Below are 27,785 nucleotides of genomic sequence, written 5' to 3'. Positions count from 1 at the left end.
CATCCTTAAACAAAGTTTCATGCTTCAACAAAAGAAAATCCCACAAAAAGCGACGAGGCATCTCCCTCTGCTGGAAGGCTGCAGAGTATTTTTTTGCATTGAAATAAAAACAAACCTTTCGGCCAGCGGCCTATTTGACTTGTCCAAGCGCTGCTGGGCTGCGGGGGAGTCGCTCACCAGTTTGCTTATCCGCAGCAGCGTGTTCCAGTTCAGACGCAACTTTCATATCAGCGACTGACCGTGTATGAGGCGGCTTCTGTGTCAATCTTCCGAATCTGGATAAACCCCCCTTTCCACCCCCCCCCCCCCCCCCCCCCACCCCCCCACCCACCCAGTTGGTAGCAAGGAGACAGAGGATTAAAATTAAACCACCTTAAACTTGAAAAAAAATAGGCAACACTGAATTCGAATAGTTAATGGATAAAACCACAGTTAGAATTTTTAAAAAGGATAAAGAGAGAATAGGAGGGGACTGGGCAACAGGACGAAGGGACAGTAGTGTTCAGGTCCTTTTATTTCATGTTAAAATTGTGTTTAATGTATTCCTAGTATCTTATTAGCTTTATTATGGTAATGTTAAGGCTTATTTTAGCACTACAAGGTGCAAGTTGAAAAATAAAACTGGTCATCCCAGAGAGACAGGTATCTCCCCGAAACTGCCGGTAGTCTTAAGGGTTAAAATCCAGAAAGTGGTTTGATCTGCGAATGCTGCGTGTTGAGAGATGGGCCAGGTCTATGTGCGTTTTTAAAAAAAAGAGAACCGTTCCCATCGGGAGCGGCACGGGAAGACTGATCCGTAATTTCCCCACCCGACAACCAACTAGCGCGGACAAAGCGGAAAACGAGTCACCGAAGGCAGCAAATCAGAGCTCGGAATAAGTTAAAAGTAAGACTTGCATTTATAGAGCGCCTTTCACGACCACCGGACGTCTCGAAGCGTCTTTACAGCCGATGATGTACTTTTGGAGCGTAGGCACTGTTGTTATGTGGGAAACGATGTGATGTGGTATACCAGAACTGAGAGGTTGTACCTATCAGGAAAGACTGAGCAGGCTGGGGCTCTTTTCTCTAGAAAAGAGAAGGCCGAGAGGGGACTTTTAAGATTATTGAAAGGGCTTGATAGAGAAAAGGTTTCTACTTGTGATGGAACCAGAACTAGGGGTATTAAATATAAGATAGTCACTAATCAATCCAATAGGGAACTCAGAAGAAACTTCTTTACCCAGAGAGTGGTGAGAATGTGGAACTCGCTACCACAGGGAGTGGTCGAAGTGAATAGCATAGATGTATTTAAGGGGAAACTGGATAAACACACGAGGGAGAAAGGAATAGAAGGATATGCTGATAGGGTGAGATGAAGAGGGGTGGGAGGAGGCTCGAGTGGAGCATGGGCCAGCTGGCCTTTTTCCTGTGCTGTACATTCCATGTATAGATTGAGGTGTCCAGTACTGCCATTTACTGTATGTTATCTGTTGCCTGTCCGTATTCTGAAAGGCTCTGGAAAGGTTTAATGCTCTTGTGTTAAAGTGAAATGAATAGCAGCTGCCTTGAAGACCATCGCGGTCAAAAAAGACTTTAGGACTGGGGTGCATTGTAATGTGAAGAAGACCACAGGGAATGTTCGGCCAGGATGCTCCGCATTGCATTTATAACTCCTCCAGAGTTTCGGCTGCGATCTGATCATTTTCTTTCAAAGAATATACCGACTCCAACAAGCATGACCAGTGTGGCAGTAGGACACTCCACTTTCTCCCAGCTTTACATCACCTCTCAAAATATACTCGTCTCATTTTTCATCAGACAAGTGGGCACACTCGGGATTCAGAAACCACCAGTAAAGTGGGTACACTGGTTACTACAATAACCAGTGAAGTGGGTACACTGGTTACTACAATAACCAGTGAAGTTGGTACACTGGTCACTATAGTAACTAGCCAGGAAGGAAGCGTTCTGGGCACTGCAACCAGTAATAGCCAAATGGGCACAGTGGCCACCAGGCTTCAAATCAACGTTCCCGTTGAACTGCGCGGCCGCGCTGTGGTCTGGCGGTCCCGCGCAGGCTGCTCATCGGCTTTTAAATGGGAGAAATCGCGCACGCGCAAAAATTTGAATGGGCCGCGTAGCCAGTTAAAGGGACCGCACGCAAAAAAATAAAACACGGAACATTGCTTCCAATAATCAGCAAGGACGGATGAGCAGGCGATTATTAAAACGAGACAGTCCACAGCATTTCCATAATATGTAAAAACAAGATGGGGGTGACAATCCCCAGCACCATCGCTGCTTAGCAAAAGAATATCGGAGACAAGATCAGCCTAGATCAAGAGAGGCTTCAGTGCACACAACTACAAGCGGGGACAGTCGAGACGGTGGAATCTGGGTTCAAACCTAAAATCCTGAACAAAGGTACGAAGGAGTTCCCTTTCCGACAGTCGCAGAGTGCCCAGAATGAGCCAAGTTTGGGTCAGTTCAATCCTATTTCAGGCAAATTGCAGTCAGTTGCATCAAAACTTCCCACACACAAATAAAATTAACGCTGTTAACAATTATATGATTGCTCACCGGATATTTCTGCCCACGGGGGCTGAGAGTACGGGGGTGGGGGGGGGTGGGAAGAGATTCGGTTCCATTAGCCACTGGGAATGAAATGGTTCACTATAAAACCTGGCACGTTGAATACTCAAACAAGTCTTGCTTACCATTTGATATTTAAAGGTTATCCCGTGTAATGTTGCAATCCCCTTCAGAATTCCAAATTATACAAATATTCCCACTGCAAATTCAATGGACGCTAACAAATTTGGGATAACCGGGCCTCATTCGGGTTATCCGACCCCGGCTGTTGGATCTTCCCTCCCCAATTCAGCAATGTAGTGGCAACTTTATACAGGTGAACAGGAAAACCCAAATTGAACAAAGACAGATGACCTCTCGTTTGCTTGTTAAATCGTAACATTTTATAAAAAAAAAATTAGATGATAAAGGTAAACTTTCAATCCTATTCCCTAACGCATCCTTCAACCCAACTAAATGTCTTACTAGCAAGAGCTCGGGCGACGCAAATTATAGAACCAAAATGTCACTTTGGACCTCCACGTGAAAGAGCCCATTCAGAGCGGAGCGGAGGGGAAGCAACAGAAAGCACATCAGTCAATTAACGGGATCTATGCACATCAGAGTTTTAAGTAAGTGAGTTGTCACAATGGTAGATTTTCGCGAATTTTAGCTCTTGAAATTTAAAGGGGTATTACCTTCACCGAAAAATATCCACCACTTTTGCCACTCGTTTGCAAAACCCACAGTGCGACGACATAATTGCGCTGAAACACGTCCTCGCACTCATCTGTGAAACAAATGGCTCTTTTCCCTCCCCCCCCAACAATAAGTGCCGAACATTTATTCGGGAAAAAGGTGATGCCCCTTCACAGTTTAATTAAGCTCGTATCGATTCTCATGGTCAGACCTACAGTATTGGGGTCACTCAGCTACACGCACGACAGCTGCCTCACATGCTTGGTACCATGCCCACCTCTGGAGACGGGTGATCGCTCCGGCTATCCTCTGGATTCCAGTGACCTGGCAGAGAAGAAAAAGGAAATGCTGCACAGTATGCTTCAGATTAAACACGATGACAACAACAATTTGCATTTATACAGCGCCTTTAACGTAGTAAAACGTCCCAAGGCGCTTCACAGGAGCAATTATCAAACAAAGTCTGACACTGAAGCACAAAAGGAGATACAAGGACAAATGACCAAAAGCTTGGTCAAAGAGGTAGGGTTTAAGGAGCGTCTTAAAGGAGGAGAGAGATAGAGATAAGAACATAAGAAATAGGAGCAGGAGTCGACCATTTGGCCCTTCGAGCCTGCTACGCCATTCAAGAAGATCATGGCTGATCTTCTACCTCATCTCCACTTTCCTGCACTATCCCCATATCCCTTGATTCCCTTAATATGCAAAAATCTATTGGTCTCTGCCTTGATTATATTCAATGACTGAGCATCCACTGCCCTCTGGGGTAGAGAATTCCAAAGATGCACCACCCTCTGAGTGAAGAAATTTCTCCTCATCTCAGTCCTAAATGGCCGACCCCTTATTCTGAGACTGTGACCCCTGGTTCTAGACTCCCCAGCCAGGGGAAACATCCTCCCTGCATCTACCCTGTCAAGCCCTGTAAGATGTTTGTATGTTTCAATGAGATCACCTCTCATTCTTCTAAACTCTAGAGAATATAGGCCTAGTCTACTCAATCTGTCCTCATATGACAATCCCCCCCATCCCAGGAATCAGTCTGGTGAACCTTCGTTGCACTCCCTCTATGGCAAGTATATCCTTCCTTAGGTAAGGAGACCAAAACTGTACACAATACTCCAGGTGTGGTCTCACCAAGGCCCTATATAATTGCAGTAAGAGTCTTTACTCTTATACTCAAATCCTCTTGTAATAAAGGCCAACATACCATTTGCTTTCCTAATTGCTTGCTGTACCTGCATATTAACTTTCAGCGATTTGTGTACAAGGACACCCAGGTCCCTCTGAACACCAACATTTCCCAATCTCTCACCATTTAAAAAATACTCTGCTTTTCTATTTTTCCTACCAAAGTGGATAATTTCACATTTCTCCACATTATATTCCATTTGCCATGTTCTTGCCCACTCACTTAGCCTGTCTATATCCCCTTGCAGCCTCTTTGCATCCTCCTCACAACTTACATTCCTACCTAGCTTTGTATCATCAGCAAACTTGGATATATTACATTTGGTCCCCTCATCCAAATCATTGATATAGATTGTAAATAGCCAAGGCCCAAGCACTGATCCTTGTGGTACCCCACTAGTTACAGCCTGCCAACCTGAAAATGACCCGTTTATTCCTACTCTCTGTTTTCTGTCCATTAACCAATCCTTAATCCATGCTAGTATCTAATCCCCAATCCCATGAGCCCTAATTTTGTTTAATAACCTCTTGTGTGGCACCTTATCGAATGCCTTCTGAAAATCCAAATACATCACATCCACTGGTTCCCCCTGATCTATCCTGCTAGTTACAACCTCAAAAAACTCCAACAGATTCATCAAACACGATTTCCCTTTCATAAATCTGTGTTGATTCTGCCCAATGCTATTATTACTTTCTAAGTGCCCACATCCTTAATACAGGAAACTTTGTTATATCCGGCACCGACGGGACCGAGCTGTTGCCGATCTATCAAAACTGCCGGACATACAAAGTTAATGTTGAAGCATATGGAGGTTTTCATCTTCGTATCTGACAACAAACACTGTTGCCTAGCAACAGCTTGTAAACAGTTGGCTCGTACCTTGGAAGCGTCTCTGTAGCTTAGCAACAGCTTCAGAGAGACTTTCCAGAGCCCGACTGTTGAAAACAAAGCCATGAGAAGAAAAAAAACCTAACAAAACGGCTCCTGATTTCTGCCGGTAGATCGAGGTTTCCGGACATATAACCTCCGGATAAACCAAAGTTTCCTGTAATATATTCTAGCATTTTCCCTAATCCCGAGGTCAGGCTAACTGGTCTATAGTTCCCCAATTTCTCTCTCCCTCCTTTCTTAAATAGTGGGGTTACATTTGCTACCTTCCAATCCGCAGGAACCATTCCAGAGTCTATGGAATTTTGGAAGATGACAACCATGTAGGCCATCAGGCCCAGGGGATTTATCAGCTTTCAGTCCCATTAATTTCTCCAGTACTATTTCCTTACTAATACTCATTTCTTTCAGTTCTTCATTCTCGATGGACCCTTGGTTCTCCATTATTTCCAGAATGTTTTTTGCATCTTCTTCCATGAAGACAGACACAGGCACAAAGTATTTGTTTAATTTCTCTGCCATTTCCTTATTCCCCATTATAATTTCTCCTGTCTCAGCCTGTAAGGCACCCACGTTTACTTTCGCTAATCTTTTCCTTTTTACATACCAATAGAAGCTTTTACAGTCTGTTTTTATGTCTCTCGCTAGTTTACTCTCACATTCTATTTTCCGTTTCATCATCAATTTCTTGGTCCTCCTTTGCTGAATTCTAAAATCCTCCCAATCCTCAGGCTTACTACTCTTTTGGCAACATTATAGGCCTCTTCCTTTAATCTAATACTATCTTTAATTTCTCTGGTTAGCCACGGGTGGACAATTTGTCCTGTGGTGTTTTTATTCCTTAAGAGAATGTATATTCGTTGCGAATTATGTATTATTTATTTAAATGTTTGCCATTGCTTTTCTACTGTCATATCTTTTAATTTAGTTTCCCAACCTACCTTAGCCAACTCGCCTCTCATACCTACGTAGTTTACTTTGTTCAGATTTAGGACCCTAATTTCGGACTTAACCAAATCACAGAATCACAGAAACCCCACAGTGCAGATAGAGGCCATTTCGGCCCATCGAGCCTGCACCGACACATATCCCACCCGATCCCCGTAACCCCTACACATATCCCACCCTATCCCCGTAACCCCACGTATTTAATCCCCCTAACACTAAGGGTCAATTTATCATAGCCAATCAACCTAACCCGCACATCTTTGGACTGTGGGAGGAAACCGAAGCACCCGGAGGAAACCCACGCAAACACGGGGAGAATGTGCAAACTCCACACAGACAGTCACCCGAGGCCGGATTTGAACCCGGGTCTCTGGCGCTCACTCTCAAACTCAACGTAAAATTCTATCGTATTATGATCACTGTTTCCCAGAGGCTCCTTTATTACAAGGTTATTAATTAACCCTGTCTCATTGCACAATACTAGATCTAAAATAGCCAATTCCCTAGTAGGGTCCTCGACATACTGATCTAGAAAACTATTTTGAATGCATTCCTTGAACTCTTCCTCTGTAATATTACTGCAAATTTTATTAGCCCAGTCTATATGAAAGTTAAAGTCCCCCATGATTACTGTATTGCCCGTTACATGCATCTCTAATTTCCTGATTTATACTCTGCCCTACACTACAACTACTGTTAGGGGGCCTATAAACCAATTCCACTAGTGTTTTCTGCCCCTTGTTGTTTCTTAGCTCCACCCAAACTGATTCTACATTTTGTTTTTCCGAGCCAAGATCCTTTCTCTCTACTGTCCTATCCCCTCCATTATTAGCAGGGCTACCCCCCACCCACCTCCTTTTCCATTCTGCCTGTCTCTTCTAAAAGTCAAATATCCTGGAATATTTAGTTCCCAACCTTGGTCACTCTGCAATCACGTCTCTGTAATGGCTATTAAATCAAACCCATTTATTTCTATCTAAGCTATTAATCAATGCTTTGTAAATTCCAGCGCTTAGGGCCTTGACAGCTGAAGGCGCTAAAAAAAAAAATCGGGGACGCTCAAGAGGCCAGAATTAACATCTGTAACAAAAATCACAGCTGGTTAAACACTTCCTGTTCCATCGATTCAGGATATCTAAAATGTGGAAGAACATGCATTGCAGATAGATCCCAAGCGAGTCATAAAATGTGCATTATTACTATTATATAAATGTTATATATGTTGTAATAAGTTGGGTACCACTTCATGTTAACGTTCAATTCTGTAGTGATGAGGGGGATTAGCCCAGTACATTTACATTATAACAGTGACTACACTTCCAAAGTGCTTCATTGGCTGTGAAGCGCTTTTGGGACATCGTGATAGGCACTATATAAATGCAAGTCTGTCTTTCTTTCTTCCTATATAATTCTTAGTGTTCCAAGGACCTCGCTTCCAAAACCTCTGCTCATGAAAGCGATGCTCTTAGTAAAAAAAAAGGAACCGTTTCCGTTATTCCCACCCCACACTGGGAGATGATTCCACAGGCGCCCCTCCAATAATTCAGCCAAGTAGCCGTCCGTACTGTCCGAGCTCAAGACAGCGGGTGTGGCCAGGCTATTCAACTGGGGAGGGCATCACCACCGAGCTCGATGCTGCCCGCGCACATGCTGCCGGACAGTCATCAGGAGCAAGGAAGGACCCTATCTGATTTTTAACCTGCTCGCCATAGCCACAGGTACTGAGGACAATTACAGAACCCCCAGGAGATCAGCAGAGATTGGGAATCAAAGCTGGGAGCTTCTGTCTGTGGGGGCTGAAGGCTGCACCAAGCAGTGCCTTTACATACTAGACCAACAGTGAAGGTACACCACAGTTGCACTGCTTCTATTCACTGATGACGAACCATCCCAACCTCCCAAACCCACGACCTCTTCCACCTAGAAGGACGAGGGCAGCAGGCGCGTGGGAACACCACCACCTCCAAGTTCCCCTCCAAGTCACACACCATCCTGACTTGGAAATATATCGGCTGATCCTTCATCGTCGCTGGGTCAAAATCCTGGAACTCCCTCCCTAACAGCACTGTGGGAGCACCTTCACCACACGGACTGCAGCGGTTCAAGAAGGAGGCTCACCACCACCTTCTCAAGGGCAACTAGGGATGGGCAATAAATGCCGGCCGCCTTGCCAGCGACACCCAGATCCCATAAGCGAATAAAACAAATTTTTAAATCGCTACTCAGTTAGGCTTAAGGAGCTGGATCTCTATTTACTATAGAGCAGCGTAGCCTTAGAGGCGACCTGATAGACGTTTATAAAATAATGAAAGGGCTGGCTATTGATCAGAGTATTCCAGTTTGACAGATTGGGGAGGGCTAGGGGACATCAGTTTAAACTATGCAAGTGTAGGAATAGACTGGATGTTGAGCAGGACTGGACCGGTCCTTGACTGGGGCAGCGATTGCATTATATAGAAGGTAAGTGGATTTGCACATAACACATGGTCCATGTGATCTCCTGGACTGGTTTCGACCGCCCAAGAGGGTTGGAGAGGAATTCTCCAGGTATCATTTCCCTTTATGGGCCTGCGGTTTTTCTTATTTTTTGCCTTTCCCAGGAGATTACACGGCTGGGGAGGAGGGGGGGGGGGGGTGGAAAGAGGTGGGAAGTGTCTAGTCATGATGCATAAAGGCTGTTTCTCTGGGTGAAGAGTCTGGAACTAGGGGGCATAGTCTCAGGATTAGAGGTCGGCCATTTAGAAGTGAGATGAGGAGGGATTTCTTCACTCAAGCGGGTTGCGAATCTTTGGAATTCTCTACCCCAGAGGGCAGTGGATGCTCAGTCGTCAAGTATATTCAAGGCTGAGATCGATAGATTTTTGGACTCTAGGGGAATCAAGGATATGGGGATCGGGCAGGAAGGTGGAGTTGAGGTCGAAGATCAGCCATGATCTTATTGAATGGCAGAGCAGGCTCGAGGTGTTGTATGGCCGACTCCTGCTCCTATCGAACCTTGGTTAGACCACACTTAGAGTACTGCATACAGTTCTGGTCGCCATGTTATAGAAAGGATATAGAGGCAGAGAAGATTTACAAGGACGATACCAGAAATGTGAGAGTATACATATCAGGAAAGGACGAGCAGGCTGGGTCTCTTTTCTCTTGAAAAAAGGCCGAGGGGTGACCTAATAGAGGTTTTTAAAATTATGAAAGGTTTTGATGGAGTGGATACAGAGAGAGTGTTTCCACTTGTGGGGAAGAGCAAAACTAGAGGCCATCAATATAAGATAGTCACCAAGAAATCAAATAGGAAATTCAGAAGAAACTTCTTTACCCAGAGAGTGGTGAGAATGTGGAACTCGCTACCACAGGGAGTGGTTAAGACGAATAGTATAGATGTATTTAAGGGGAGGCCGGACAGGCATATGAGGGAGAAGGGAATAGCGGGTGATGCTGATAGATTTAGATGAGGAAAGACGGGAGGAGGCTCGAGTGGAGCATAAACGCCGGCATGGACTGGTTGGGCCAAATGGCCTGTTTCTGTGCCGTATATCCCATGTAATCCTGGGGGCAGTCTTGATGGACCAGCTGATCTTTTCCTGCCCGTCATTTTCGACCGTTTGTAGAATGATTTACACAAGGTATTTGTAACTTTGCCTCATCAGTTAAGAAGCCATCACTCCCAGTAAAAATATTAAACATTTAACCAATCCCTGCTGCCTCCCTGAGACCTACGAGTAGCTATTGTGTTGCTGCCTGCGCCGGGCAGTCCTCATTTTCTCAAAGCGCGCCTCCATCTCTTCCAGGACTTTGGGCGTGTATCGCACCACCAGCTTCACCGTGCCTTGGGCAGCTTTCAACAACTCCACTGCCTTCTCGTGCTGCTCTCCCTCCACACTCTGAATACAAGACAGTGACAAGAAAAAAAAACACGTGAATCTCGGCAAAACACTGCAGTGAAACGTGCCTTTTAAAGATTAATACCGTTTCACCTCCTTCGTGTTGCTTTTGGTGTCCCTTATTCCATGTCACGCACACTCAAACACACACCGAGACCGATGGAGGGATCAGGGTGGATGGAGGGAGGGAACAGGGAGGAGGAGGAGGAGGGGGGAACAGGGAGGAGGAGGAGGAGGGGGAACAGGGAGGAGGAGGAGGGGGAACAGGGAGGAGGGGGAACAGGGAGGAGGGGGAACAGGGAGGAGGGGAACAGGGAGGAGGAGGAGGAGGGGGAAACAGGGAGGAGGGGGAACAGGGAGGAGGGGGAGGAGGGGGAACAGGGAGGAGGAGGAGGGGGAAACAGGGAGGAGGGGAACAGGGAGGAGGAGGAGGAGGAGGGGGAACAGGGAGGAGGAGGAGGAGGAGGGGGAACAGGGAGGAGGAGGAGGGGGAACAGGGAGGAGGAGGAGGGGGAACAGGGAGGAGGAGGAGGAGGAGGGGGAACAGGGAGGAGGAGGAGGAGGAGGGGGAACAGGAGGAGGAGGAGGAGGAGGAGGAGGAGGGGGAACGGGAGGAGGAGGAGGGGGAACAGGGAGGAGGAGGGGGAGGGGAACAGGGAGGAGGAGGGGGAGGGGGAACAGGGAGGAGGAGGAGGAGGGGGAACAGGGAGGAGGAGGAGGAGGGGGAACAGGGAGGAGGAGGGGGAGGGGGAACAGGAGGAGGAGGAGGAGGGGGAACAGGGAGGAGGAGGGGGAGGGGGAACAGGGAGGAGGAGGGGAGGGGGAACAGGGAGGAGGAGGGGGAGGGGGAACAGGGAGGAGGAGGAGGAGGGGGAACAGGGAGGAGGAGGGGGAGGGGGAACAGGGAGGGGGAGGGGAACAGGGAGGAGGAGGGGGAGGGGGAACAGGGAGGAGGAGGGGGAGGGGGAACAGGAGGAGGAGGGGAGGGGGAACAGGGAGGAGGAGGGGGAGGGGAACAGGGAGGAGGAGGGGGAGGGGGAACAGGGAGGAGGAGGAGGAGGGGGAACAGGGAGGAGGAGGGGGATGGTGGAACAGGGAGGAGGAGGGGGAGGGGGAACAGGGGAGGAGGAGGGGGAGGGGGAACAGGGAGGAGGAGGGGGAACAGGGAGGAGGAGGGGGAGGGGGAACAGGGAGGAGGAGGGGGAGGGGGAACAGGAGGAGGAGGAGGAGGGGGAACAGGGAGGAGGAGGGGGATGGTGGAAGAACGTAACAGAAAACTCTCCATAGCTAGTCTATACTAACTACCAAACAGCCCAGTAAATTATCCTGTAATAAATAAAAGGGCTTTAAACTCATCTGATTTGGTTGGATAGCCAGCCAATCTCCATCGAGCCCCTACGGCTGTGCGCACAGACTGCCAATCCTGCTTCATACACAAAGCACATGTCGGGGCTAAAAACAGAAGAGTCAAAAACCCAACCCTGCTCACGCTGCCCCAGAGAAGAGAACTGGTGTCACCGCCTGCCAATCCACTCTCTTTACCCCAGGTCCCCACCAGCCAAGGGAGGCCACATCACCGTGACAACCCACCAAGGGAAAGGAAACAAAAGGAAGAAGTGGGACTCGCACCATTCTTTGCGAAGACTGCAAGACAGAGCCATGCCTGTCCAGTCAAATGGCAAGGCGATGGCCGAGTCCATCAGACCATGCAGGCAGAGCCCCAGTGGACGAACGAAACCCCAGATTGGACTAGTGCCTCGCCAGTCTTCAAGCTGTTATATAAAACTCTGGTTAGACCCCATCTGGAGTAGCTGTGTTCAATTCTGGGCACCGCACCTCAAGAAGTATATACAGGAAACTTTGTGCTATCCGGCACCGACGGGACCGAGCTGCTGCCGTTCCCTCCAAACTGCCGTACACTCCAGAGCTAATGTTGAAACATACGGAAATTTTCATCTCTGTATGAATCAACAAACCCTGTTGCTTAGCAACAGCCTCTAAACAGTCGGCAAGCGTCTCTGTAGCGTCTCTAGCTGAAGCTGTTGCTTAGCTACAGACCTTGCACAGCTTGACTGCTCAAAAAAAGCAAAGAAAAGAAACAAAAAGAATAAAAAACGGCTCCTGATTTTTGCCGGTGGCTCCAGCTTGCCGGACGATTCGCCTCCGGATAACTCAAAGTTTCCTGTATTGACCTTGGAGAGGGTGCAGCGCAAATTCACCAGAATGGTAGCATAGTGGTTATGTTACTGGACTAGTAATCCAGAGGCCTGGACAAATGAACTGGAGACGTGAGTTCAAACCCCACCACGGCAGCTGTGGAATTTAAATTCAGTCAATTAAATAATTCTGGAATTAAAATGCATCAGTGATGGTGACCATGAAACTACCGGGATTGTCGTAAAAACCCATCTGATTCACTAATTTAGGGAAGGAAATCTGCCGCCCTGACCTGGTCTGGCCTATATGTGACTCCAGACCCACAGCAATGTGGTTGTCTAACTGCCCTCTGAAATGGTCGAGCGAGACACTCAGTTGTCTCACCACCACCTTCTCAAGGGCAATTAGGGATGGGCATAAATGCTGGCCTTGCCAGCGACGCCCCACATCTAATGAATAAAAAATATATATACCTGGCCAAAAGGGTTAAATTATGAGGACTGGTTGGCTTGTATTCACTTGAGTATAGAAGATTAAGGGGTGATATAATTGAGGTGTTTAAGATGATTAAAGGAGTTGATAGGGTAGAGAGCGAACAACTATTTCCTCTGCTAGGGGAGTGTCCAGAACAACAGGACATAACTGATGTACAGGAAACTTTCGTTTAACCTGAGGTTAAAAGTCCGGAAAGCTCTATCTACCGGCAAAATTCAGGAGCCGTTTTCTATAAGTTTTTTTACTTCTCGTTGCTTTTTTTTCCCCCAGTCAGGCTCTGCAAGGTCTGTAGCTAAGCAACAGCTTCAGCTAGAGACGCTTGCAGCTGCAGCCGACTGTTTTGAAGCTGTTGCTAAGCAACAGGATTTGTTGATTCACACGGAGCTGAAAAGCTCTATGTTTTAACATTGCCGCTGGTTTATACGGCAGTTTTGATCTAACGGCACCAGCTCGGTCCAGTCAGTGCCGGATACCAGAAAGTTTCCTGTAAAATGACCACTGAGCACTTGGTTTGAGTATAAAGCAAGGCTTTAATCAACTTGTTTCAGAACATGGCGGTCTAGTTGTACTTCACTAGTTCCTGTCTTACAAAATGTCCCTGAGCAAGCTGGGCCCACGCCCGAGTATTTATACTCCTTGGACGGCGCCACCAGCTGGCCGCCCAGTGTTATTTCATGAGTCATTTCTTCATGATGATGAGATTCATGACAATAACCTTAAAATTAGAGCCCGGCTGTTCAGGGGCGATGTCAGGAAGCACTTCTTCACACAAAGGGCAGTGGGAATTTGGAACTCTCTCCCCCCTAAAAAGCTGTTGAGGCTGGGGGGGGGTGGTCAATCGGAGCTTTCAGAGCGGAGATTGATAGATTTTTGTTGGTATTAAGGGGGTAAATGCGGTTAAGATACAGATCAGCGATGATCTAACTGAATGGTGGAACAGACCCGAGGGGCTGAATGGCCCGTTTCTGTTCCTATGATGTGCAAGTGCATTCTCTGAATTAAGTGCATTGCTGAAAAACAGTGCATTAAACCCGACGTGTCCTCCGACCAGCTTCGCCCAGTCGCCGTTACCAGTCACACCTAGTAAACCTTAGCACCCACCACTCCGTTAACCGAGAGCAGTTGGTCTCCCCGCTTAAGTCCTCCGTGTCTGTCCGCTACACCGCCGGGTATAATTCGGGATATATAGATGGGGGAGTTCTGTTCCTTTCCGCCCATTATGTTGAAGCCAAGCCCCTCTTCTGTTTTTGGAAGTTCCACCACCCGAGGGTGCGCGTGCCCCTCACTGGCTGCGAAAGCCGCAACCGTTGCCTGGAAATACACAAGAGGGGAAAGAGATGAACCCACATGGATGGAAGTACTTTCTCCGTCTAGTGGGAACGATTTATAGAGCGCCATTCACGACCTCAGAACGTCCCAATGCGCTTTACGGCCAATGAAGTACTTTTTGAAGCATACTCACTGTTGTAATGTAAGAAATGCGGCAGCCAATTTGCGCACAGCAAGATCCCACAAACAGCAATGAGATAAATGACCAGATAATCTGGGTTTTTTTAAACAACAGAAAATGCTGGAAATACTCAGCAGGCCAGGCAACATCCGTGGAGAGAGAAACAGAGTTAACGTTTCAGGCCTGGGACCCTTCGTCAGAACTGGAAAAAGCTGGAGATGTAACTGATATTAAGCAGGTGCAGAGACGGGGCGGGGAGGAAGGAATTGAAAGAATATATTGTGCTTATGTAAGAGGCAGGAAAGATAAAATGTTGCAAATGGGAATGGCAAAATCATACAGCATGAAAAATGGGGGCAGGGATTATGATCTGAAATTGTTGAACTCGATGTTGAGACCAGAAGGCTGTAAAGTGCCTAATCGAAAGATGAGGTGCTGTTCCTCGAGCTTACGTTGAGCTTCATTGGAACAGTGCAATAGGCCGAGGACAGAGAGATCAGAGTGGGAGTGAAGCGGAGAATTAAAGTGACAGGCGACCGGAAGCTCAGGGTCACCCTTACGGACTGAACGGAGGTGTTCCGTAAAGCGGTCACCCAATCTGCGTTTGGTCTCCCCAATGTAGAGGAGACCACATCGTGAGCAGCGAATACAGTATACTAGATTGCAAGAAGTACAAGTAAATCGCTGTTTCACCTGGAAGGGGTGTTTGGGGCCCTGGACGGTGGGAAGGGAGGAGGTAAAAGGGCAGGTGTTGCATCTCCTGCGCTTGTACGGGAAGGTGCCAGGCGAAGGAGGAGGGCTGTTGGGGGTGATTGAGGAGTGGACCAGGGTGTCGCGGAGGGAGCGGTCCCTTCGGAATGCTGAAAGGGGAGGGGAGGGGAAGATGTGTTTGGTGGTGGGATCACGCTGGAGGTGGCGGAGGATGATACGTTGAATGTGGATTTGATTGAGGGATAAATATTGTCCGGGACACTGGGGAGAATTCCCCGGCTCCTCTGCAAATAGTGGCCGTGGGATCTTTTACATCCACCTGAGGGGGCAGATGGGGCCTCGGTTTAACGTCTCATCCGAAAGACGGCTCCTCCGACAGTGCAGCCCTCCCTCAGCACTGCAGTGGAGTATCAGCCGAGATTTTCGTGCTCAAGTCCCTGGAGTGGGGACTTGAACCCACCACCTTCTGACTCAGAGGCAAGAGTGCTGCCCACTGAGTCACGGCGATTGAATCACACCGAACCACACATTGGTACCTTGGCTGTTGCATGCGCTCTGATCTCGGGGCTGCCATTGATGTCGAGTGTCTCGTAAAGCTGCTCGTATACCTGGAACGACAAACACACAGCCCATGAATGGCCCCCCTCCCGTAGCCCCGTGCAGCCCGCTGCACCCGGGCAAGCGACAAAAATCACAGGAGGGAAGAAAGACTGCAGCCAGTGAAAATTCCCAAACGCACAGCTGCTGGTGATAACCCTGCGCTCGTCAGTGGCAACTGCGAAAATCCACCCACACAGAAGCAAACCCCTTTGTATGGTTGTGACAGGCCAGAAATTCTACGCAGTGTCTGCAAGTCTGTGGTTCCCAGCGCACCAGCAGGGAATTGCAAAGATGTAGCAGCCTCTGTGCCCAAGCACTCCCACATCACCCTGTGTCATTATGGAACAGCGCAGTGCTCTCGAAAATTAGTGGAATAGACTAATAACTATAATCAGCCCAGTACAAAGGACAGCCACCGGTGGATTATAATCTAATACCGACAGATCTCTCGTGGCATCTTCATGGTATAATTACAATAGGGCTGTTAATCAAGTGTGGCGGGAAGGGTATTACGGGAAGTAGGCGTCGCATTTACATGCCAGGCTTTAAAAAATATTACTAGCTGATCTCCCATGGAGTTGCACAGAGAGAGTCAAGATCACGTGTGGGCTTCAGGTGAAGCAGGCTTAGAAGGCACAACAAAGTCTGTCCTTATTTTTTCATTACAAATTTCTACGTCCACATTTATAATAGAAACTATGTATGTAAACACGTCACATGTATAATTACAACTACCCAGCAGTGATGGTCCTGCAGCGCCACCACTGGCTGGAGGGTGTAATCACAGCGTGATGATTACATAGACATTTTCCGTTATAAATGTGGGTGTCGGAATTTATAATGGAAAAAGTTGACTTAAGCGTGTGACAACAGAAATCAAGCTTTGGTAGACAGAAAAATATGCAGAGGCAAGATATTGCATTGACGTAAAAAGGGGCATTATGACCAAGATTTGACTAGACTGGGCCTATACTCTCTGGAGTTTAGAAGAATGAGAGGAGATCTCACTGAAACATATAAGGTTCTGAGGAGGATTGACAGGGTAGACGCTGAAAGGCTGTCTCCCCTGTCTGGAGAGTCTAGAACTAGGCGGCACAGTCTCAGGATAAGGGTCGGCCTTTTAAGACTGAGAGGAGGAGGAATTTCTTCTCTCAGAGGGTTGTGAATCTTTGGAATTCTCTACCACAAAGGGCGGCTGATGCTGAGTTGTTGAGTATATTCAAGGATGAGGTCGATAGATTTCTGGACTCTAAGGGAATCAAAGGATATAGGGATCAGGTGGGAAAGTGGAGTTGAGGTGGAAGATCAGCTACACTCTTATTGAATGGCAGAGCAGGCTTGAGGGGCTGTATGGCCTACTCCTGCTCCTATTTCTTACGTTAAGTGTATTCTTCAGCTGAAGCTTGGAGGGCGCATTTCTCTGCAGTACAGGCCGAGGAACTGGGAGACACAAACCTGCGACGCGATGGCGCCACCACTGATGAAAGGTGGTAATTGCAGCCTGATGAGTTAACATAGGCAGTTTCCATTATAAATGTGGACATCGGAATTGACAGGAAGAGGTAAGATTTTTAATATTTCTAGCTAGACAGATAATTCAGGTAAGTTACAGGAAACTTTCTGGTATCCGGCACCGATGGGACCGAGCTGGTGCCGTTAGATCAAAACTGCCGTAGAAACCAGCGTTAATGTTAAAACATACGGAGCTCAGAGCTCCGTGTGAAGCAACAAACCCTGTTGCTTAGCAACAGCTTCAAAACAGTCGGCGCAGCTTGCAGGCATCTAGCTGAAGCTGTTGCTTAGCTACAGAGATGCTTGCAGAGCCAGGACTGGAGAAAAGAAGCAACGAAAAGAAAAACAATTATCTGAACCGACTCCTGAATTTTGCCGGTAGATAGAGCTTTCCGGACATTTAACCTCCGGATAAACGAAAGTTTCCTGTACATAGAATTTACAGCACAGAAACAGGCCATTCGGGTCAAGTGCACTGTGCGGAAAATGTCTATGTAAACGTCACGCTGTGATTACATTCCCCCTCGTGGGGGAATCTAGAACTAGGGGCCATAGTCTCAGGATAAGGGGTCGCACATTTAAGACAGAGATGAGGAGGAATTTCTTTGCTCAGAGGGTCATGAATCTTTGGAATACTCTACCCCAGAGAGCTGTGGAGGCGGAGGCGGTGAATATATTCAAGGCGGAGATAGACAGATATTTGAGCTACAGGGGAGTCGAGGGTTATGGGGAGCGGGCAGGGAAGTGGAGTTGAGGCCAAGATCAGATCAGCCATGATCGTATTAAACGGCGGAGCAGGTTCGAGGGGCCGAATGGCCCTCTCCTGCTCCTATTTCTTATGTTTTTATGTTCCACCTGGGCTTCCTCCCACCCCTATTCATCTCACATTATCAGCATATCCTTCTATTCCTTTTTCTCCCTCGTGTTTATCCAGCTTCCCCTTAAATGCATCGACGCTGTTCACCTCAACCACTCCCTGTGGCAGCGAGTTCCACATTCTCACCGCTCGCTGGGTAAAATTTTAAAAGGTTAACATTTAAACTGTTAAATTTCAAATTCATTTTTTAATCAGATGCCAGAATAAAACTCGCAAATAAGCTTATTCCTTTTTAAAATGCTGATACACTCAGAAAGGGCTTCGAAACGACCTGTGCTACTGACTACGTTGTGAGAGTTTTATGAGCATTTTTTTGGGGGGGGGGGGTTCAGGGAGCAAAGTCACAGACACGGATTCGGGGCAACCGACCTCTCGGATGGCGGAGCAGAACTTGCTCTGGAGAACTCGCTGCAGCGTCTGCAGTTTCTGCGGCGGGACGTTGCCACTTCGCTGCAACTTCTCCAGCAGCTCGATCGCCCTGGCGACATCTGGAACACACGGACAGCAGGAGTCGCGATTCAATCAACTCCATAGAGCGCGCTCAAGGCATGAGGTCTCACTCCCTCCCCCTCCCCCCCGCCTACCGGCACAAGGACTCTGTTCCCTCGCCCCCCGCAACTCAATACGAGGTCTCAGTTCTCTCACCCTCTCCGCACGAGGTCTCGGGGTCCCTCCCCTCACTCACAGCAGCTTAGAAACGTACCAGGCCCCCGTCTGCCCTCTCAGGTGGACGTATTAGATCCCGCGGCACTATTTCGAAGAAGAGTAGGGGGGAGTTCCTGTAACCAGACCGGCCACATAAATACTGTGGCAACAAGAGCAGGTCAGAGGCTGAGTATTCTGCGGCGAGTGTCTCACCTCCTGACTCCCCAAAGCCTTTCCACCATCTACAAGGCACAAGTAAGGAGTGTGATGGAATACTCTCCACTTGCCTGGATGAGTGCAGCTGCAAGAAGCTCAACACCATCCAGGACAAAGCAGCCCGTTTGATTGGCACCCCATCCACCACCTTAAACATTCACTCCCTCCACCACCGGCGCACCGTGGCTGCAGTGTGAACCATCTACAAGATGCACTGCAGCAACTCGCCAAGGCTTCTTCGGCAGCACCTCCCAAACCCGCGACCTCTTCCACCTAGAAGGACAAGGGCAGCAGGTGCATGGGAACAACACCACCTCCAAGTTCCCCTCCCAGTCACGCACCACCCTGACTTGGAAATATATCGGCCGATCCTTCATCGTCGCTGGGTCAAAATCCTGGAACTCCCTCCCTAACAGCACTGTGGGAGTACCTTCACCACACGGACTGCAGCGGTTCAAGGCGGCTCACCACCACCTTCTCAAGGGGCAATTAGGGATGGGCAATAAATGCTGGGCCTTGCCAGCGATGCCCACATCCCATAAACAAATAAAAATAGTCCTCCCCGGTGTCCTGGCCAATATTTATCCCGCAACCAATATCACGAAGACCTGGTAATTATCATGTTGCTGTTTGTGGGAGCTTGCTGTGCGCAAATTGGCTGCCGCGTTTCCTACATTACAACAGTGACTGCACTTCAAAAGTACTTCATTGGCTGTAAAGCACTTTGAGATGCCCCGAGGTCGTGAAAGAGGCTGTAGGAATGCAAGTTCATTCTCTTTCATCTTCTTTACACGCTGTGGGGACTTGGGATCGGAGCATTCATGAGGACATGCAAACATTATCCTCGTGTTTCTGCACCGGTTTGGGTTTCTCCCGCTCAAGCAAACCTCAACCATACGTGCATTCAAAACAGACATTTTAAACTCTCTCGTCTTCGCAATGCTTCCGGTTGTGCTACACTGCAGGGCCGTCTCACAGTCTTGCCCCTCCATGTTATGCGCTTGTGAACTTTATGTGCAAGCGAGGAATCTGGTGTCTGTCGCACGCTTGGTCAGTCACGAGGTCTGGTGCAGGGAAATCAAAAAAAAAAAAGGAACACAGACTTAGCGCGCATAGATGCCCGACGTCGGCACAAACCAGGGTTCAATCAATGATCTCCCATCGCCACTGCTGGTTTCCTTTCCCAGAAACAGAGGCTTACTTCAAGCTACTCAACTAAACGAGGAGAGAAACGGATGCTGAGAGCTCAAAAGAAACCAGGCAGCTGGTGAACTGTGCATCTGCAGCTGCGCGACACACACGAATTATACTATAATAACCAAACACTAATCTCCAAGCCGACAACAGAAGACGCTGGAAAAACTCAGCAGGCCAGGCAACATCCGTAGAGAGAGAAAGAGAGTCAACGTTTCAGGTTGAAAACCCTTCGTCAGAACTGAGAAAAAAAAGGCAGGGAATGAAACAGATTAAAAGGCCAGTTTGGGGGCTGGAAAATGGGGGAGGGGATGAAAGAACAAAGGGGAAGGTCAGTGAGAGGTGAAGAGACATTAAGAGATATTCAAGACGAGACGAGATGGTAATAGGACAGGTAAAGAGACAAAAGATGGCTCTAGATGAAGTGTGAAATGCGCTGGCAGAGTGAGAGAGCAATAATCTCCAAGCTGTTCATGTGATCCTGCTTTGCGCAAAATAGCCGCCACATTTGTCGATACAAGAGTCGGACGTGGCTCACCGTAGTCAGAAAAAGGTCGTGGGTTCAAGCCAGAGACTTGAGCACAAAATCTCGCCGACACTTCGCTGGAGTATTGAGGGAAGCGCTGCACTGCCGGAAGGGCGATCAGGTTAGACGTTAAGCCGAGGCCCCGTCTGCCCTCTGGGGGTAGCTGTAAAAGATCCCTCGGCACCAATGTTCCCTCTAAATTGTCTTTGTTGTGCGCGGTCTGTTTATTTCAATGCGCGGCCCCGCTAATTTCTGCGCCATGCGTGGTATTTCAGATGGACGCGCTCGTGAGTGGCCCGCGCGGGGCTGTGCAGATTACTGGGTGGTCGCGCACAGCTCAGAGGGAACACTGCACGGCACTATTCGAGTTCAAGGCAGGCCTCGGTTTAATGTCTCACGTCAGACCCGTGAGTGAGCAACCTAGAGGCCATCAATATAAGATAGTCACCAAGAAATCCAATCGAGAATTCAGGAGAAACTTCTTTACCCAGAGAGCGGTGAGAATGTGGAACTCGCTACCACAGGGAGTGGTTGAGGCGAATAGTATAGATGCATTTAAGGGGAGGCTGGACAAGCATATGAGGGAGAAGGGAATAGAGGGTTACGCTGATAGAGTTAGATGAGGAAAGACGGGAGGAGGCTCGAGTGGAGCATAAACGCCGGCATGGACTGGTTGAGCCGAATGGCCTGTTTCTGTGCCGTATATCCCATGTAATCCTGTGTCCTGTTCAACCCTGAGCTGATCGCCACCTGGGAATCCCTGGCCCAAGACCCCACAAAGTGGAGGAGAAGCATCCGGGGAAGGCAGCCGAACACCTCGAGTCTCTTCGCCGGGAGCAAGCGGAAGCCAAGCGCAAACAGCGGAAGGAGCGCACGTCAACCCAAGCACCCCACCCACCCGCCCCTTCAACCACCGTCTGCCCCACCTGTGACAGAGACTGCAGGTCCCGCATTGGACTCATCAGTCACCTGAGAACTCATTTGTAATGTGGAAGCAAGTCATCCTCGGTTCCAAGGGAGTGCCTAAGAAGAAGAAGAAGTGATCGCCAAACCTCACCAAGACTATCGACATCCACCCACAAAACAACAGCGACTATACTTGGAAAACAACTGATTTTGCGACACCCGGAGGTTATGAAAGTTGCTATATAAATGCAAGTTCTTTCTCTGCACCCATCCCTACCTCACCACCACTGAAATCCTCATCTGTGCCTTCCCCTCCAGGCTCAATTTTTCTTTGAAAACCTCTCGGGTTCTACTTTACACAAACCACAACCTTGTCCAGAATTCCGGCGCCTGTATTCTGTCACACGCCCGAGTCCTGCTTAAATCAGGACCCGCCACCCCTGTCCTCAGCCACATCCGCTGCCCAAACATTACAAATTCTCCATCCACGAATCCCTCCGTGGCCCAACGACACCCTACCCCCGCTGCAGTCCCAAATTCCAGTTCACAGGCTCTGCTTTTGAGAATCTGGACAATGAAGAACATAAGAATTAGGAGTGGGAGTCGGCCATTCGGCCCCTCGAGCCTGCTCCGCCATTCAATGAGATCAAGGCTGATCTTCGACCTCAACTCCACCTTCCTGCAAGATCCGCATATCCCTTGTTTTGGCCCTTCCCCCTTTTCTCTCTCTCACATGGCAGCTGTCTCCCGTTCTGCCAGTGCACTTCACACCTAATCTAGAGCCGTCTTTTGTCTCCACTAGTCCTATCACCATCTCGTCTGGTTTTGAATACCTCTTAATGTCTCTTCACTTCTCTTTTGTTCTCTCCCAGCCCCCATACTGGCCTTTTAATCTATTTCATTTCCTGTGCTTCTTCAGTCTTGACAAAGGGTTTGACCTGAAACATTGATTCTATTTCTCTCTCCACGGATGTTGCCTGGCCTGCTGAGTTTTTCCAGCATTTTCTGTTGTTATCCCGCATATCCCTCGATTCCCTTAATATCCAAAAATCTATCGATCTCAGCCTCGAATATCCTCAACGACTGAGCATCCACAGCCCTCTGGGGCAGAGAATTCCAAAGATTCACCGCCCTCCGAGTGAAGAAATTCCTCCTCATCTCAGTCTTAAAAATCCGGCCCATTATCCTGAGACTATGCCCCCTAGTTCTAGACTCTCCAGCCAGGGGAAAAACAGCCTCTCAGCATCTGCCCTGTCAATCCTGCTCGGAATCTCACCAGTGGGACACCGGTCCACAGAATTCCCCAAATCAGAGAAAAACCAAAATAAGTGTGTAAATCGAAGGCTTTCTCTCATACAGCTGCTAGTTTTAAAGGAATAGCAGATGAGAGATTAGGGAAGAAAATAAGGGGGGAGGTATCCTTGACACTGGAGCGAGCTTCACTCTGCATCTAACCCATGCTGTTTCTGACGTGGGACCACAATGGGCGACTATAGTGGAATAGAATTTCATTCCCAGCACCGACATCCCTGAAAGAGCATGTTTAAAAAATAATTATTTGCAGGCAACACAGTGCATGTTGGATTGGACATGGGATGTCCCCTTTGACTGAACGCATAATAACCTCCTGGCTTCAACCATCAGGGAATGATCCCTGTCGAGCCCAAGTGATCATTTACAGAGCAGCCAAAGTGTGGGATCAGCGCGCCTTCGCCTTCAAACCAGATCAGTCAGAAAATATAAAACATCTGCAGAAAAAGATCATCTGTAAAAGCCTCAGCATCCAGTTAGCTTTGCATCAGAGTAACTGCACATCATTTCATTATAACTAGGATACGTTACTTTGAATGAAAAAGAAAGACTTGCATTTCTATAGCGCCTTTCACCACCTCAGGACGTCCCAAAGCGCTTTACAGCCAATGAAGTACTTTTTGAAGTGTGGTCACTGTTGTAATGTAGGAAAAGCAGCAGCCAATTTGCGCACAGCAAGCTCTCACAAACAGCAATGTGATAATGACCAGATAATCTGTTTTAGTGATGTTCAGGCAGCACGGTGGCATAGTGGTTAGCACTCATTGCCTCACAGCGCCAGGGACCCGGGTTCGAATCCGGCCTCGGGCGACTGTCTGTGTGGAGTTTGCACATTCTCCCCGTGTTTGCGTGGGTTTGCTCCGGTTTCCTCCCACAGTCCAAAGATGTGCGGGTTAGGTTGATTGGCTATGATAAATTGACCCTTAGTGTTAGGGGGATTAAATACGTGGGGTTACGGGGATCGGGTGGGATATGTGTCGGTGCAGGCTTGATGGGCCGAAATGGCCTCTATCTGCACTGTGGGGTTTCTGTGATTTCTGTGATTTATCCCTAATTCCCCTTGAGAAAGTGGTGGTGAGCTGCCGCCTTAAATACAACGGAGTGGCTTGCTAGATCATTGCTGTGGGTCTGGAGTCACATATAGGCCAGACCAGGTAAGGACGGCAGATTTCCTTCCCTGAAGGACATGAGTGAACAAGATGGGTATTTACAACAAACTGGTAGTTTCATGGAAGGAGTTCAGCGATGATTCACCAGGCTGATACCTGGGATGGCAGGAATGACGTATGAGGAGAGATTGGGTCGATTGGGCTTATACTCGCTGGAGTTTAGAAGAATGAGAGGGGATCTCATTGAAACTCATAAAATTCTGACAGGACTGGAAAGTCTAGATGCAGGAAGGATGTTCCCGATGGTCGGGGTGTCCAGAACCAGGGGTCACAGTCTAAGGATAAGGGGTAAGCCATTTAGGACAGAAATGAGGAGGAATTTCTTCACCCAGAGAGTGGTGAACCTGTGGAATTCTCTACCACAGAAGGCAGTAGAGGCCAATACATTAAATATAGTCAAGAAGGAGTTAGATATATTTATTAAGGCTAAATGGATCAAGGGGTATGGGGAGAAGGCAGGGACAGGGCACTGAATTTGGATGATCAGCCATGATTGCATTGAATGGTGGAGCAGGCTCGAGGGGCCGAATGGCCTACTCCTGTTCCTATCTTCTATGTTTCATGGTCACCATTACTGATTCTAGCTTTTTTTTTAATTCCAGATTTATTTATTTCACTGAATTCAAATTTCCCCATGGTGGTATTTGAACTCATGTCTCCGGATCATTAGTCCAGGCCTCTGGATTACTAGTCCACCTCTTCTTAGGCAGTCCCTCAGAACCGAGGATGACTTGTCTGAGCTCCCAGGCAACGATAGCAGCACGGCGTTCTGGTCTGTCGCTGTTGGGGTTGTCTATGAGGGTCCTGACGTTCCAGGTCCCAAACTTCATTTTAAAGGGTGGAAGATGCCTGTGCGTGAATTCTTTTAACGTGGGGTGGCTGTTGTACACCAGCTACCACACGGGCTTGACAGAGCAAGGTCTTGGTCCAATGGCAAGGGGATCCAAGATGATTGGAGACCAGGTTCTGCTACAATGGCCTAGCACACACACACACAAACATACTTCTACTGTCCTCCTCCCATCTTCCCGCAGGTTCTCTCTGCTGGGTTTCATAGGCTGCGGTGTGGTCCTTCCAACCCCGCTGCTGGTCCACACTGCGCCACTCCTGGGCCTCGACCTTGCTGCTGGGCTCGCCTCGCTCATGGGCCCCGTCCTCGCCCCTGGATCCCCTCCTTGACCCTGGATCCCGTCCTTGCCCCTGGGCCTCGACCTTGGGCCTTGTCCTCGCTCCTGGGCCTCGACCTCGGGTCCCGTCCTCGCTCCTGGGTCCCGTCCTCGCTCCTTACTAGTCCAGTAACATAACCACTATGTTACCGTACCCCTGTTGTTGATTGAAGGATAGATATTGGCCAGGACACCAGGGAAAACTCCCCTGCTCCTTTTCAAAATAGCGGCCGTGGGATCTTTCACGTCCACTTGCGGGCCTTGGTTTAACGTCTCATCTGAAAGACGGCACCTCCGACAGTGCAGCACTCCCTCAGCAATGGCACTGGGAGTGTCAGCCTAGATTTTGTGCTCAAGTCGAACCCACAACCTTCTGACTCAGAGGCTGTCCACTGGGCCAGGACTGACTCTGACACTGAAACATCAGCTTAGATTCTGAGCCCAAACCCCCTCATCAATGGAAATGTGAACCTTTCCCCAAAACCCTGTCTTCAACCCAATCTACAGAGGCTCCGCCCCCTCCGATTGGTCCTGCCACCTTATGAATATTAATCAGGGGCCTCTCTCCGCCCGCTCATTGGTCCCTGCCGCTGTCAATCACTGCGCAACCAATTGTGATTGGCCAGCCGGAGCGCGGCTCGACCCAATGCATCAAATCAAATGATAATAAAATGTCAGCAAACGGGCCCCGCGGGTCCGCTCAATGAAATAAAGGAGGCGACTGCCGGCGAACCGCTATCCCCATCCCCGGCCCCGCTCACCTCGCTCCAGCGACAGAGACTCCGCCAGCGCCGCCATGGCTCAGGCCGGTGTCACCTGACCGGCAACCGCGGAGGGGCCACGTGACCGCCCCTAGCAACGCGAAGCCCCGCCCACCGCCCGCCCCCTGCAGTGAGCGTCTTCAACCGCTGGGGTCGCTGTTACTTCAGATGGCTCATAGAGGGACTGGGACTGGGAGCGGATCATTGACCCCACTGTCCCCAATGCCTCATTACCCCCATTGCTTCCCGATTGCCCACTTTGCCTCCCCATTGCCCCTACTGCCCTCCATTGCACCCCCATTGCCTCTACTGCCCCCCATTGCACCCCCATTGCCTCTACTGCCCACCATTGCACCTCCATTGCCCCTACTGCCCCCATTGCACCCCATTGCCTCTACTGCCCCCCATTGCACCTACTGCCCCCATTGCCCCTACTACCCCCCCATTGCACCCCCATTGCACCTACTGCCTCTCCATTGCCCCTACTACCCCCCCATTGCACCCCCATTGCCCCTACTGCCCCCCATTGCACCCCCATTGCCTTTACTGCCCCCCCATTGCACCCCCATTGCACCTACTGCCCCCCATTGCCCCTACTGCCCTCCTCATTGCCTCCCCATTGGCAGCGAGTTTCACATTCTCACCACTCTTTGGGTAAAGACATTTCTTCTGAATTCCCTATTGGATTTCTTGGTGACTATCTTCTCAAGGGCAATTAGGGATGGGCAATAAATGCTGCCCTTTCCAGCGATGCCCACATCCCAGAATAAACCAAAAAAAATGATCTTATTGAAGGAACTGGACGGCCGACTCCTGCTGCTATTGTTTTGGTTTTGATAGAGTGGATACAGAGAGAATGTTTCCACTTGTGGGGAAGAGCATAACTCGAGGCCATCAATATAAGATAGTCACCAAGAAATCCAATCGGGAATTCAGAAGAAACTTCTTTACCCAGAGAGTGGTGAGAATGTGGAACTCGCTACCACAGGGAGTGGTTGAGGCGAATAGTATCGATGCATTTAAGGGGGAGGCTGGACAAGCATCTGAGGGAGAAGGGAATAGAGGGTTACGCTGATAGATTTAGATGAGGAAAGATGGGAGGAGGCTCGAGTGGAGCATAAACGCTGGCATGGACTGGTTGGGCCGAATGGCCTGTTTCTGTGCCGTATATCCCATGTAATGTAATCCTATCTTGTCCTTATAGGACCATAGGAACAGGAGGAGGCCATTGAGCCCCTCGAGTCTGTTCGTCCATTCAATGAGATCATGGCTGATCTGTGACCTAACTCCATATACCCGCCTTTGCCCCATATCCCTTAATACCTTTGGTTAACAAAAATCTATCAAGCTCCGATTAAAAAATAACAATTGATTTAGCATTAATTGCCGTTTGCAGAAGAGAGTTCCAAACTTGTACCACCCTTTGTGTGTTGAAGTGTTTCCTCATTTCACTCCTGAAAGGACTGGCTCTAATTTTTAGACTATGCCCCCAGTCCTAGACCCCCCAACCAGCGGAAATAGTTTCTCTCTATCTACCCTATCAGTTCCCCTTAACTTTGATCAAATCATCCCTTAACCATCTAAATTGCAGGGACGACAACCCTAATTTGTGTAATCCCCCCTCGTAACTTAATGATGGTGATGGATTTCCGCACAAATCAGGCACTCAGCTGTGGCACCCTCTAGGTGGGAGGGGCTAGGAGTGAGCCAGGTGTGACTGGTTGCCTAATTGCAGCTGGGTGTTGGAGGGAGTTTTGTAAAAAGTTGGTGGAGGGTTTTGGGGGGGTTGTTTTCAGGTTTTAGGGCCTTTTTGGCCCACAAAAAACAGCCAGATGGCTGCTGAGGGGTCCGGAGTGCCGGGCCCCTCGGAGGACAATATTCCCGAGAGGAATTTAATTAGGGAAGAAACTGTGGTGGGAAGGGGGAAA

The 27,785-nt window shown here is 48.8% G+C and overlaps 1 protein-coding gene across 1 annotated transcript; it reads right to left on the bottom strand.

The window, feature by feature from the left end:
• Positions 1–618: 618 nt before the first annotated feature.
• lin7b (lin-7 homolog B (C. elegans)) lies at positions 619–25,964 on the bottom strand. Its single transcript, XM_085969794.1, has 6 exons — positions 25,858–25,964; positions 18,333–18,451; positions 15,511–15,582; positions 13,915–14,124; positions 9,998–10,161; positions 619–3,576 (listed from the first exon to the last, which is right to left on the bottom strand). The coding sequence occupies exons 1-6, from the start codon at positions 25,892–25,894 to the stop codon at positions 3,555–3,557; spliced, it is 624 nt and encodes a 207-aa protein (XP_085825920.1). The 5' UTR covers positions 25,895–25,964; the 3' UTR covers positions 619–3,554.
• Positions 25,965–27,785: the final 1,821 nt, after the last annotated feature.

This window comes from Somniosus microcephalus, chromosome 28 (assembly GCF_052327205.1).
Source record: "Somniosus microcephalus isolate GS21.2 chromosome 28, FLI_Smic_1.0, whole genome shotgun sequence".
Lineage (NCBI taxonomy): Eukaryota > Metazoa > Chordata > Chondrichthyes > Squaliformes > Somniosidae > Somniosus > Somniosus microcephalus.
The sequence above is the reverse complement of the archived record's forward strand: the minus strand, read 5'-3'. Positions and strand labels throughout refer to the sequence as shown.